Below are 14,551 nucleotides of genomic sequence, written 5' to 3'. Positions count from 1 at the left end.
TAATTCATCTGTGATTGTAAATGCATGATAGCATAGAAAATTCATTTAAGTTTATAGTGTAGAATTTATATTTTCACAAAATAACTCATTATGATTCAGCTTAGATATCATGCTTCATTAAGTTGTTGGGCTTGATATGGAATTATATCAGGCCAAGCGTGGACCTGATATGATTCCATATCAGGCCCAACATGGAGATTTTTGTCGATTCTTTCTTATTACATTTTAATACATTTGGAGAAGCCAAAATAAATAATGGATAACATATTTGAACTCCTTACAACTTCAGAAATCCACAAGAACTGAAATGGGTGCAATCAAAGCTCTCTATGTCAATTAGTGAATTTCGGTTAAAATTTACTTATGAACCTAAAGATCTAAGATTATATTCATTTTAGTTCTTGTAGATTTCTAGAGTTGCAAGAAGTTCAAATATGTTATATATTATTTATTTCGACTTCTCAGGGGTGTTAAAATGTAATAAGAAATAATTACTAAAATTGTTCATGTGGGACTTAATATGGAATTATATCAGGCTCAACGTGAACCTGATATATGGGCTTGATATGATATATATCAGACCTAACGTGGAGATTTTTGGTAATTCTTCTTTATTATATTTTAACACACATAAGAAGTCGGAATAAAAAATATATAGCATATTTAAACTCTTTGCAACTTTGAAAATTCACAGGAATTGAAATGGTTACAATCGGAGCTCTCTAAGTCTATTAGTGAGTTTCGATCAAAACTCATTAATAGACCTAGAGATTTCAGATTACATCCATTTTAATTTCTATTGATTTTTTAGTTGTAAGAAGTTCAAATATATTGTCCGTTGTTTATTTTGGTTTTTGATCGAAACTCATTAATAGACCTAGAGATCTCAGATTACATCCATTTTAGTTTCTATTGATTGTTTGAGTTGTAAGAAGTTTAAATATATTGTCCGTTGTTTATTTTGATTTTTTTTAAATGTATTAAAATGTTATGTATATGTTATGCATGTATGCCAAAAAAGAAAAGAAAGAAAAGAGAGGAAAGAAAAAATAAATAGTAGAGAATTTATGTATATTAGAGAAGAAAGAGAAGAGAAGAAAAATGGTTGACTAAAGAAAAATGAGAGATTTGGTAAATTATCCATAACAAAATGGAAATTTAGTAGAGAATTAAAATAAACATAAAAAGTAAGCTATAAAATTACTAATAATATAAATTTAAATAAAAAAACTTGACCGAATTCCACTCGATCCCTATTTATTTATTAAGTTCTGATCTCGTTTCGATCCGCCTTGCGAACGCTCTCCCAATATCACCGCCGCCGCCGTCCGATCCATGGCGCTGAACCGCCTGCCTACGCCGACGCCAACGCCGACGCCTGCTGCTGCAGCGATGGCCCCAGCTTGCTCTTCCCTCACCGGCCCATTGACGAGGCGTCTCCCTTCTTTCCGGGGCCTGTGGATGTCGACTCGGTTTGTGAGGGTCTCAAGCGCGCAGGCGCAGAAGGTCATCTCCAGGTCTTCTCGCCGCCAACACGTTCTTTGCGAGGTCCCTGAGACGACAGAGCAGCGTAATAGTTTCTGTTCTTTGTCCGGTTAAATTTTGGTTAGATCCCGTTTCGTGCATCGCTCTGCCTGCGTTTGTTGACTTTTCGTTGTCCTGAAATAGTTAGATCTCCTGCTATCTCATGATTTGTTCATTAAATGGGTTGATTGATCTTTGATTTACACACCTGGTGGACAAAGATCCTGGTGGACAAAGATGACAAGATCCCCCAATATACATATTCAAATCATCCTTAGATTATTAAGTTTATTATTATTCGAAATTAATAGTTTTATTTTATTATCCTTTAGATTAGATAATTAAATTTAGTATTATTAATAAATTTATGTCGACAAGATACTCTTATATGCCGATGTACAGAAACATTAGCAAATAATAAAATTAATTAATCAAATTACTTTGATTATTATTGGCCAATTCCCACGAAGTGATCATCATTTTCATCCTTTTCACTGATTCCCTACGAGATAGGACATGAGGTCTTATCAAGTTGATCTGTTATCATCAGCCTATAGTACCAACATCCAACAATATTTATTGCTAGCATCAGAATCATCAACAGCTTGAACCTTCATATCCCCTACAATGCTACAGTTTTGATAGAAAAAACTCGTGGCTAGATAGAGCGAGAATTGTTGAACAATTTTATTTAGAGTTACTCTTTACTCTTATTTGTTTGGAATGGTTGCTTAAGGGGTTGTTTAGAGGACATGCTGATTCATTCCTTGTACATTTGAAGAGACATAAATAAAAAATCTTTTGATTTTTCCATCACAGGACTACATGGTCATATTTTATAGGAAAACTTATAAGAACCTTTTTGAACAAATTTCCTATCATTGTTTCATTAAAACTTCTAATTTGATTGATAATTTTGTAAACCTAGCAAGAAAACCTTGCATACATTTACCTTCATTCATTTATATGTTGTCAAATTTTTTCCACAGTGACTACATCTTCAGGAAGCATTCTTTTTCATGTTCTTCTATTCACCTTATTATTCTGTTGTCCAATCTATTGTAGCATCCTCTTATGATGGTGGATATGCATATAAGTTCTATATATTGTCCCAAAAGTCTTGATAAATGAAGATAGTTTGCACTCGATTACACTAATAGTCAAAATATTCACCATTAAAAATGAGAATTTTGTTTTGATGTTTAGAAGAACATGGAGGTTGAACTCATCAATCTGAGTACCAAATTTGTTGTATTTGGCACTTAGCAAAAGAATAGCGGGATAAGGAAGATAGTACAAGGAAGAATTTGTTTGCATTGCTTTTTGTCTTTGCTCAAAACTGCATGCCATGGTACCTATTTACACATAGAATGAGTAGCCTAGAACACGTAATAAATTGTTTGGGAAGATACAAAATCTTTGTGCAAATGATTGAGATCTCCAAGATGGAGGTGAATCGAAAAGTTATTTGCATGCACTTAAAGTTTACAAATTATCCTTTTAATTCCAATACTTCTTTTTAAAAGTAGGACCATCTCTCTCACACACATACTTATTAAGGAAAAATGGTTGTTATTCCAACTTTCATGGTTGTTATTCTTGAATGATTTAGAAATCGTGGTTGATTTTATGTTATAACATTTTTAGATTTATCATTTTTATGAACTAGTAAAGTGTTATTTAGAACATTATTCATGGAATTTGTGATGTTTCATTAAGGTAGGAGTAATTATTAAAATGCCCTTAAGATTTAGTTTTTTTTTAAATGTCCGCAAGCTTCTATTATTGTCAAAATGCCCCTTAAAATTTTCTCTTTCATGTCAAAATGCCTCCTCTCCATTACAACCTATTACCACTTAATAGAGAGGAGTAAAAAGAGGTGCACATGCAACATTTATAGGGCTGCTTGGCCAAGTGCATGCTACCATAGAGGACCACAACTGTTGTTGTATTAGTGGTTATTGTGCTCGGGAAGGCTAGCGATTGCTGATCTCACAAAGGTTGGGCAATGCTAAGGTTGTTAGCTCCGAGATCTTAGCATTGTGTGACAAGGTAGCGACGGCAAGACTGAGGGCAACATGGGCAGCAACAGAGATCACTGTGGATGCCTGAGTGAGTGTTACTGCGAAGGATGCCTCAGTCTGAGATTTGCAGGCAGCAATTGTCATTGGGAATAAACTGTGATGGTTATTGAGTGCTATTTAAAGCATATAGTGACTCGGCGAGACAACCTTAGTCATCTTCGGAGAATAAGACCACTATTTGTAGTGGAAACAATGGAGGCATATGGAGCTTACCTAGCTTAGAGATCTAAGACATGTGGAGTTGCATGGAGCCCTCGACCAGACCTTCAGCGACATCGAGACACGAGGAGCATTACCTGCGTTGGAAGCTAAGACACATGGAGGCACATGGAGCTTGACTGAGAGATATGGAGCCACTTGGAGCCTTGGAGTGTATATGCATCCTGATCTGAGGAGGGAGAGATGAGACTATGTACACTTAGGATACCTCTTGGGTGGTGAGAGGAGTGATCTTGTGTGAGCGAGGGTTGAGAGAATTTACATGTGAGCACTTGCCTTGAGCATGAGAGTATGTGCATCTTGATGAGGGGGTGAAGATATAGGTGAATAGATCCACCTTTAATGATCTATATAGTCCACAACAAACGACTCTCGGTAAAGACGTCCCAAATCTGTTTATCGTTGAGGCTTTGCTAAAAAACCTATGAGGGTGGATAGATCCACTAGAATGATTTATTTAGTCCGCAACAAATGACTCGCGGTAAAAATATTGTAAATCTATTAATAGTTGGTCACTTGCTAAAAATGTGCGAGGGATGGTGATGGTGACCGGTGACTAGATTGAGGATACGAGCATTTTCATCATATGAGCCGTTCCACTAGAGACGGATGGATAATGAGGAGCACACGCAGGGATGCTATGTGGCACACGAGACACATATGGCTTGATTCGGTGGCCTGCAGCATGGAGTCGTGGCGCGCGACATGGAGCCATGACGTACAACATGGAGCCACCAGAGGATGGAGGATATGACAGTGAGACTCCTAGACGCTAATGATACAAACGAGAGGTGGCGTGTGACATGGAGCTGTGGCACGTGACAAGGAGCCATAGTCACGATGTGCGACATGGAGCCACTAGTGGATGAAGGATACGATAGGGAGATTGCTAGATGCTGATGGCATGGGTGCGAGACATAGGGATCGGTCGATACTTAATCTTCTGCAGTTGTGCAGAAGATGCGCTATTGATCGGAGTCGTCTTGGTATATATGAGAGTGATGGTACACATGTGAGCATCTGTACATCATACCTCAGATCCCTTCACATATATGATACTTCGTCAAACATGACGTGTAGGGATCTTTGGTTTTTGTATGTTGGTGCATTTCTTTGATGATGTATATTTACCTTTCATCAAAAAACAATGGAGGCATCACAAGTGAGCTACGTGTTGAGCTTGAGCAAGACCTAGCACAATGATGGCAAGATTGGAGCTGAGCTTACCCTTGAGTTCAAGTTGGTATCTCGGTACGTGTCTGGTTGATGACCACACACTTCATGGACGATTATAGAGGAGAGGAGAGGCTGTTGGGCAATGTGGAGTTTAACTAATTTACATCGAACCATGCATCTCCCTTTCTATGTTTAGAATGGAGAGGCCCAAAAAGTCAGGACTAGTGTTGACATAATAGTGATTGGACAGCAACAAAGTTTGGCGAGGAAGAATATAAGACAGTATCATCATGAAATGGTCAGATACTGATTAGAAAGTAAAAATATATAATTGCCACGAGTAATTAAAGGAAGAGAGATAAATTAAGGACATGTTTCTACAACAGAGCATCTAGATGATTCATCAGTTTATTTGGTTATTGAAATTAGTGTTTCCAACCAGTCTGCAAAAAAAAAAGGCAGCCCTGTGCACGAAGCTCCCGCCATGCAGGGTCTCGGAGAAGGATCCATTGTACGTAGTCTTACCCTGCTTTTTGTAAGAGGCTGTTTCCAGGATTCGAATCCGTGACTTTTTGGTCACAAAGCAGCAACTTTACCATTGCACCAAGGCTCCCCTTCAACCAGTCTGCAGAATAAAATAATATAATAATTAATTGGATGGTGGCAACATTGATGGTAATGAGGAAGTGCAACTGAAGCAGTTTTTGAGGTGCAGCTCTGAGATGTTCTGTGGAGCTATCCTTTTGATTATGAGTGTGGCTGCACCATTGAGACTCGCAGAGGAAACCTTTAAAGACATGATTACTGATATTAGCTATCACGTGGTAGGCTTGTCCTTGCCTTTGTCAATAGAGAGGGTGCATTTTAAAATGAAATACAAAACTTTGGGGACATTTTTGACAATAATAGAAGCTCAGGGCACATTTGAAAAAGCAGCTAAATCTTGGGGCATTTTAAAAATTACACTCACGTCACGGGTTCGAATCTTGGAAACAGTCTCTTGTAGAAAGAGGGTAAGACTGCATACAATAGATCCTTCCTCGTGACCCCACATGGCAAGAGCTTCGTGCATCGGGCTGTCTAGGTTGCTAGAGGACTAGGAAAAGATGCTAAATTCCAGTAGTTTGCAGATTCTTTGTAGTACTCTTGTGTGGCTGTGGCAATGTCATAGTATGAAGAGTAGTACTCAGGCGTTTTCATTTTTTTTTTCTATTGTACATAACTGTAGCAAACATTTGACGTCATTGGTTGATCAAATGATTAATTTTCTTTTCTGTAAATTTTATATGTTCGTTATGTCCATGCTTTTATTCAGTTTACTTTATTTGTTGGAGGGGTGAATAAGGGGAATTGTCCTGTATCTTAGGGAAGTTGCCAGGTTAAATATTTGGTGATGGGAAGAAAAAAAAAAAAGGAAGGAAAAGAGTTGGAAAGGAGGGAAAGAATAAATTATCCATGTCTTTTTCCTTTTTCTCTTTCTTTGATGCCGAACCTTGCCTTGGGTGTCATCATTGGCCCCCATGACAAAGAAGTGATGATGATCCATTATTACATAGACAGCCTCCTTGCCACTGGCGGGGTTGATGGTTCTCATCCTCAAATTGGCACTTCATGTTCTCTCCTTTATTGCTACCATTGATACTCACCTGCTTCCTCAAAGATGATTGTGCACCAGTTTGGTGGCATCATCATTGGCGATGTTGCTGGGGAAACATCTTTTTCCAATTCTTTCTTTCACTTCTGCCCATATTTGGGTGAAGTTAAAAAAAAAAGGACTTTAGATCCGTTTCGTAGCACACGACCTCTGTCACTCTAAGGAATCACAACCTGGGTCTTTCTAAGTATGTAAGTTGACTATTAAGTGATATTTTGTCCCTAAAATTATCAGCAATATGCAGCCACATTAGTTTAGGTTGGGTTAGATCAAGTCAATCTCAAACTAATGTGTAGACGTGGATGAACTCAGGTTGGATATAATTGTTAAACCCTTAGCAAGCCCGAGTTGGGCTCCTAATCCCCAATCTCACTTACCACAAGGATCACGTTTGTTCTGCATCTCCCAAGTTAAGCTGCATCACTATGCTTTTATTACCTTTTACCTGATACATGACACAAGGTGTTTTCTTTTTTCCTTTTTCCAATTTGTATCAAATTCAGTATGACTTTAAGGAGTTAGCAATATCTATATAGCTGCCAAACTGTGCAACAATTTCAGTAACTTTAGGATGCTTTTACTCAACTTTCATTTTACCTTCAAATTATCTTTATTCCACTAGTTAACAATTTATCAATTGTGCCACAGTTCCATCTGTCTCTAAAGAAACATGGCAAACTCTCGTCCTGGAGTCTGATATCCCAGTGCTTGTAGATTTTTGGGCACCATGGTGCGGGCCTTGCCGGCTAATTGAGCCAACCATTGTCAAATTGTCAAAGGATTACGAAGGCAAACTCAAATGCTACAAATTAAACACGGATGAGAACCCTGACATAACTACACAATATGGTATTCGGAGCATTCCAACCATGATGATATTCAAAGATGGTGAGAAGAAAGAAGCTATTCTTGGGGCTGTGCCAGAATCTAAACTTATTTCATCAATTGAGAAGTTTCTAGTGAGGTAAATACGTCCATATTTATTTTTCTCTTTCTATTTGAACTTTGTATATTAAGGATTTGTTGTGAGCCGTTGATGTCATTTAGCAATAACTGGTGGTTGAAGGAAATAAAGCAGCTGCTTGGATTGAATATAATACTGGAAATGTTCAGTTAAATTTCTAGTTTATACGTTCGACGTGGATGTAAAAGTTTACATCTTCGCTCGAAAGATGGTGCCATGATTATGGTTTCTTTTGTCTATTGGTAAATGTTTGATAGTCTGGGACAGCCATTTGAGAAGTCGATGCAGGAATTGCTTTTAAAATGTCTTTATTTTTATAATTATCTTAGTTTCTTTTCAAAAATATTGATGGTTCAAAACTGTAAGTTTTTATATCTATGGCCTTGCCACATTTGGTGTGACAACCTAAAACAAAAATCACAAACCAAAGTAGGATCAAACCTTGACAATCTGATAGTTCACTTTCTTGCTCGTGTTTAAAATTGTGTTAGTACGAGCGAAAATACAAATAACAAAGAACACAAACAAAAGCAAATCGAACACGAGCTTTTTAAAGTGGTTCAAAAAAAATTCTTGATCGTGTTTAAAATTTTATTTTTACTCTATTTGTAGGTTACTCTCAGAATCCCTTAACATTTTTACGATCATTGCCGGCTAACTAGAGGAGAATGAATTGTGACTGTAAATTTATAAGTGCCATTCTAGACTACTCTTGTGCTCGATACTAAAGTAACAAAAATAACTCGCAGTGGAAATAAAACATAAATAAAAATCACACTTATAATAGTTAACACATTAATTTAACATGATTGAATAGCAATTCAGATCCTCTGTTCCCATTTTTCTCTGTCTTCGTGTCTCATTATCGATCGGACAGATAAGATTAAATCTCAAGAATGCTTTGCACATCACGAGGATACTGCACATATATTAAAGATGTCATGATGTCTTAAAATTTAATTTGATCCGTCCGATTGACAATGAAACACGGAGATATAAAGAAATGGGAATAGAAAATCTGAACTGATTTAATAGCCCCTCAGCTCATACTCCGTGGCTCAGCTCATACTCCTGGCTTATGATCTATCCGTGGATCACGTTTAGAAAATCCAGCTAACTTTTTCCTACTCAATCAGCTATCGAAGGCGGAGATCTCTAGAAGCTCTAGGGTTACAAGGAATTACAAAAGAAATAATCAGTGAATAATTGCTATAAATGTGAAGTTTGATTATTTTTTGTGCTTGGAACAATATTAAACAAAATTACAATAAGGAACCAAGAAGAGAGAAGAAAAATACTAGACTAACTGGCACAGTGAAAACACAAACTCATTTACTTTACTTGTTAACTCCAAAAGGAAACCCAAAATAGTAATTAAAAAGACATTGACAATTGAAACAAAATATGAAAATCAAATATCTATCGAAAAAGAAGGGAAGGTTGTCTAAGAGCTTAGAGAAAATTAAGGCATGAATAAAACTTTAGGCAAGCAAATAATAATTTTAGACAATATTCATATTAAATATTGGTTAGTCAATTGAACTCTCAATCAGTTTAACAATGCATCTTTGGATCAAGTCTATATTTATCAAGCCACAGTTTAACTTTCAACAGTTGGCCGGCAACAAAAAAAAAAAAAAGTATTTCAGATATCAAAATATGGAATGAGAAAAAGAGCGCCCTTTTAATTTTTAAAGGAAAAAAACAAAAATTGCCAATATATATATATATATATATATATATATATATATATATATATATATATATATATAGGACAAGCAGGACCTTAGGCAGATTGTATACTACACACCAACTACTATTGTTATTACAAAATTATAGCAAATGGAAATCTTAAAAAGAGAAAACTTAATGTGATAGAGATAAGAAAGGAAAGTTTATGAAAAAAAGAGAGGAAATGTTGCAACCATCTTCTCAAACTTACTGAGGGAAAAAGAATCCCGCTGTAAATTTCTGAGGAAATGTTTTCTGTCTTCGCAGATCTATTGTTAATGAGCATTCCAATGTTTTGTAAAACTATACAAAGCCCCACAAAACTTCTGTAGCTAGCTAATTCCTACCACGCTTTATCAAAAGAGCAGCACAGAAGATACACATTTTTAGTTCACAAGCATGAAACAATTCAAAGTTCTATTAGGGTAAACATGTGGTTCTGCCATTTCCGAACAGATTATTCATGGTACAAAACTACATGATCAACTGAAGTCTGATAAAAAATGGTTTCAACATTGAACATAGCTAATCCAGATGAAAATGCTGTCTGAGGTTAAGCAGAGTACAAGAGGCAAGACAACAACCATTCTAACAACATCAAATTGATCAAATATAGTCAGGGTCAAATATGTGAGATTTTGTCTAAGCAAACATCCAAAAGACATGTATTTAGGACAATATTTCTTCTAAATCAACATATTCCATAGCTCCACAAGCATTATAGGGAATAGATTTTCACAAAATGGATGGAAGTTCAAGGTAATATCACTGCAGGAATACCTAGTGTCCACTTAAGTAGTGCCGCCACAGTCAGTGGCTAATTAGGGCTTGATGCCATCTAACACAGTAGAGTTTTCTTCTTTTCCTAGAGCAAGAACTACCTTCTTAAGAATAGCTTCAATTGGGAGGTGAGAGTTCTCTACTGCCTTGGAAATTACTTGCCATCTTTCTCCATGCTTGGGCTCAGCAGCAACACATCTTTTCAGTACATCCTTTTGGGTCTCGTCAGTACCATGCTGAAGCTCAAACTTGTAGTAAAAGACCCAGAAATCCCCAATGTCTGGAGAAAGTGTGACTGCCCTGTTGAACCAGTTCCTTGCCTTGTCGACCTTTCGGTCTTGCCAAAACAGTTTTGCCACAGATGAAATGACATACGCATCGTGATCACACCGTTTGAGGGCATCTGCACTCTTTGTCTTGCGTTGAGGACGCGGAACCATCTCAATGGAAGCAGCCCATAGTATACCACTTGTTGGGCATTCTTGCAATGCCTTGGCCATCAATGAATCTGCTTCCTTTTTGTTGCCATGCCTGGCCTCAGAACGAATAGCTGCAAGCCAAAGTTCTGGATTCTGTGGATTCTTTTTCCTGGCCATAGTAAGAACAGCCCGAGCTTTGCTTAGGCCATTCGTCCTTTCCTCTAAGTTTGCAAGTGAGAGCCAAAGAGGAACACACTGAGGACAATGTTTCAGACCATTTTCATAAGCTTCTTTAGTTTTTTCTCCTTGACCAAGGCGATCTTCCATCTGTCCTAGCATTAGCCACAACTTGAAGAATGAAGGAAACAACTTTAACCCTTCCTCCAGCAATCTCCGTTCCTCAGTAAGGTTCCCCAATTCTCTTTCTACGATAGCAGATTTCATCCATACTCTTTCAGTTCCTCCTCTCTCACGAGCTTTGGCTAAAATCATTCTTGCTCTCTCAGGTTCATGGTTTTCAAATTCAAGCTTGAAGGCAGCCAGCCAAATTTCCTCTGAATTGGGAATTGCAGCATATGCTTCCTGCAGAATTTGTCGTGCTGCAGGTACGTCTCCTGAGAGCCACTTTTCTTTTGCACCCATCAGCCATAGCACTTCAGCTTGTGGCTTGTATGTAACAGCTTTTCTCAGGAGTGCATCCAGAGACTCCTTGGTTCCATGGCTCTTCTCAAGCTGAGCTGCCTTGAGCCATATGCTTTTCTTGGTAAGGAACACAGTTAATGCATGGGCATATATAGCCCGAGCCGTTTCAATGGAGCCACGCTTCTTGCATTCCTCAGCATCAGCAACCCATGTCCTTTTCCGATCTTCTTCTTCCACCCCAATACCAATGGTGTTGTGAATTATTGCCTGACAAGTAACAACTGATCCAGCACGTTCTGCAGATTCTGCTTCCTTCATCCAAACTTCTCGATCAATCTCAAATCCTTCTCTCTGCAATGATCTTATACCTCTCTCAATTACCTTTCCAACTGATGCAATATTGCCGTTAGCTTCCTCCAACTTTGCTGCAGTGATCCAAATTGCAGGCTCCTTGGATAGCTTTTCCCTTGCTTTGTTAAGGACCTTCTTTGCTTGTTCATAAGTCTCTAACCTTGCAAGGGCAAGCCACAGCTCAACGTAAAGTGGGCAGCACTCCACAGCTCTATGTAGCAAAAGTCTTGCATCCTCCTCGTTTGCTAGTTCAACTACAGCTTTCCACAACCTCACAGAATCTGGAATGTGCTCCAACCCTTTCCTCAGCACCTTGCTTTTGGTCAGATCACTGGTCTCCAATTTTGCTGCCTGCAACCATAACTTCACTGAATTTGGAATTGCTTTCACACCCTTAGCAATGACAGCCTTAGCTTCATCAGGGCTTGCCAGCCGACAAGCTTCTAACCAAACATCATCGTTCTTAGGGCACTCCTCACATCCTTTCTGAATCAACTCTCGTGCTGCTTGGAGTTTGCCGGCAACCTCCTCCAATCTAGCTGCAGCAATCCATCCAGGGGGGTGCTTTGGGTTTGTCTGGGTAACAGATTTAAGCAACAACCTTGCCTTTTTGATATCCGAAATCTCTGCATCACTAGTGATTTTCATGCTCTTGAGATCTGTCAGATAACCCTTTGGATCGACCACAGTTTGCCCTGAGACAGAATCTGACAATCTATCCAGCTTCAAAGAGAGCACAGTGCCCCTACCTTCTCCAACTGCAGTAAGATCTGTGACAGGAGTTTGCGACCAGGGTGTCTCCGTCCCTCCAACCCCACGGCTTTTAGGATCTAGGGCTGTGACAAGCTCTTGCTCCTGTCTAGCCTTCTCGAGGAGGGTGTCCGGAACTGGCACAAAACTTTCAAATCGCTTCTTTTTGTTCTTTAGGGAGTGATCTCCAATATCCGGGATGCTATCCCATTGCTCTGGAGTCACATCTGCGAGCTTTCTTTTCAGATCTGCAAACTGCTCGGTTATCTTAGGATTTGAAGCCCGGTACTTTTCAATCTCTTGCTTAAGCCTAGCTTCTCTCCTGTCTTTCCTTCTTGAATCCATCCTCTTATCAATGGCCTCCCAAACAGCATCAGCTTCCTTGTCGTCTTCATCATACTCCGCAGAGGCAAAAAGTCCGAAATCGTTACCCTCGAACTGGTCAAACTTTTGGTTTTCATCGTATCCCTTGCCGTCGGCCTCTTCTTCCTCCTCCTCCTCATCACCTCCAGCTCCCTTACCCCGGCCACGTCCAGCACCAGGGGCTGCAGCAGCACCGATGGCAGCGGCAGAGCGATCAGGGAGGTCAGGGGCAGCGCGAGCAGGGCCAATATCAGATCTTGTAGTGAATCCTGTGGCGCCACGGCCGAGACCGGCGACGTAGTTGGGGGGAGGCTTTGAGTTGAGAAACTCGTACCGTGGGGGGCGGGCGGGGCCAGCAGGGGTCTGAGTGCCACCGAGGAGAGGAAGGTGCAGGGTCATGGTGGAGGAGGGTCGGACGGCGAGGTCAGACAACGTGGTGGATGAGTCGTCAGCACCGCCGACGGTAGCGGAGAGAAGGCGGCGAGAGGCGAGGAAGAGGCGCTGGTGGTGGGGAGGGACGCCGGAACGGGCAGCGATCGCGAGCTTTAGGGCGTGGAGGGAGGTGGAGGTCGGGCACAGATCGATCGCTAGGGTTTTGCCGTCGAGCGTACGGACGAACACCATGGCGGCGTCGAGCCTGCCCTGCCCTGCCCTCCTGCCCTGCCAAGAAGAGACGAGGATCGACGTTTCCAGAACGGGATATCGTTCCACAAATACAAACCTACAAAAATAATTCAATTAACTTGGATAGTTTTGAAAAATTGCAGCTCTTCTGAAATTTCCTAAAATTTTATTATTGTTAAGCCACCTTAAATATTTCTATTTACTGAACAAATAATCCTCGTTCCTCTCCTGATAAATAAGCTATTTAAATGATAATTAATAGAGATAAAATAGATACTCAGTCTCAAATTACAATATATCTTAATAGTAAAAGAAAAACTTCAAAAGGATTTTCAATTTAAAATGGTCTTAGCTATTTTAAAAACTATTTTTTAAAAATAATAATTTATTAATAAAAAGGTAAGACCTAGGGCAATATTCACAATTTAAGACCTAAAGAATGTTTATTTAAATGACAAGTGAGAAGATGGATTGAAGAAAGGATATTACTGTTTTTTTTACCTAAAATGATATTTAAAAAATAAACTTACTAGATTTTCATTTTAGTTTCATCCAAATCACACAAAATCTAAATCTTTTTTTTTTTTTTTTGAAAAATATGTTCATTTGTAACCAACAACAAGTGGGCATTCATATAATTTGATATACAATTTGGTGTGTTTGACAAAAATTTAAAATTAAGCTTATTATATTATTATTATTAATGAAGTTTGTTAAAAAAATATTAATCATGTCAAGAATCATTGAACCTGGGACGATCGATTCGATTCTATAAAAATTTTCTATCAGCTGTTAGGATAAATCGGGAAGTGCTTGTAGCGAGCAGTCCAGAAATCCAACATCTCTTAATTACACATCTAAAATTTTTATAAATATATCATAGTTAAAAATTGAACTATAGATACCTTGGTAATAACTAAATATCCTTTTACTATATTGTATACCTAGCACATAAAAAGTAAAATGTCAACAGAGGTATTTAGGGGAAAATTTTTTAAATATGCATAAACAGTAAAGTTATTACAAAAATATGCATAATTAAAACTTTTTACAAATATAGGTGAGAGGACTTCATATTCGGGATTTAAATCCCGATTTTTTATTTTTTTAAATTTCTTTCCTTATATTCCGGGATTTAAATCCCGGATATGAATGAATTTCCGGGATTTAAATCCCGGTAACTTTATTTTTATTTTTTTTATAAATGGTTTCTTTTTTTCATTGCTTAAGTTTTATTTTAAAAAAATATATAATTATTAATTTTATATTG

At 38.4% G+C, this 14,551-nt stretch overlaps 2 protein-coding genes across 2 annotated transcripts; one reads left to right on the top strand and one right to left on the bottom strand.

The window, feature by feature from the left end:
- The first annotated feature begins 1,255 nt into the window (after positions 1-1,255).
- Positions 1,256-7,786, top strand: LOC122008580 (thioredoxin-like). Its single transcript, XM_042564348.1, has 2 exons — positions 1,256-1,570; positions 7,306-7,786. Exons 1-2 carry the CDS (start codon positions 1,336-1,338, stop codon positions 7,623-7,625), a joined length of 555 nt encoding a protein of 184 aa, XP_042420282.1. The 5' UTR covers positions 1,256-1,335; the 3' UTR covers positions 7,626-7,786.
- Positions 7,787-9,926: 2,140 nt separating this feature from the next.
- On the bottom strand, positions 9,927-13,369 carry LOC122008578 (protein STABILIZED1-like). Its single transcript, XM_042564347.1, has one exon. The coding sequence runs from the start codon at positions 13,279-13,281 to the stop codon at positions 10,174-10,176; it is 3,108 nt and encodes a 1,035-aa protein (XP_042420281.1). The 5' UTR covers positions 13,282-13,369; the 3' UTR covers positions 9,927-10,173.
- Between the last annotated feature and the right edge of the window lie 1,182 nt (positions 13,370-14,551).

This window comes from Zingiber officinale, chromosome 8A, assembly GCF_018446385.1.
Source record: "Zingiber officinale cultivar Zhangliang chromosome 8A, Zo_v1.1, whole genome shotgun sequence".
In the NCBI taxonomy this organism is placed as follows: Eukaryota; Viridiplantae; Streptophyta; class Magnoliopsida; order Zingiberales; family Zingiberaceae; genus Zingiber; species Zingiber officinale.
The sequence above is the reverse complement of the archived record's forward strand: the minus strand, read 5'-3'. Positions and strand labels throughout refer to the sequence as shown.

Bases quoted from the DNA above. Each gene is read 5' to 3' on its own strand.
- LOC122008578 (XM_042564347.1), bottom strand. From the start codon at position 13,281: ATGGTGTTCGTCCGTACGCTCGACGGCAAAACCCTAGCGATCGATCTG.
- LOC122008580 (XM_042564348.1), top strand. From the start codon at position 1,336: ATGGCGCTGAACCGCCTGCCTACGCCGACGCCAACGCCGACGCCTGCT. The intron at 1,571-7,305 runs GTAATAGTTTCT...ATTGTGCCACAG, and splicing joins CCCTGAGACGACAGAGCAGC to TTCCATCTGTCTCTAAAGAA.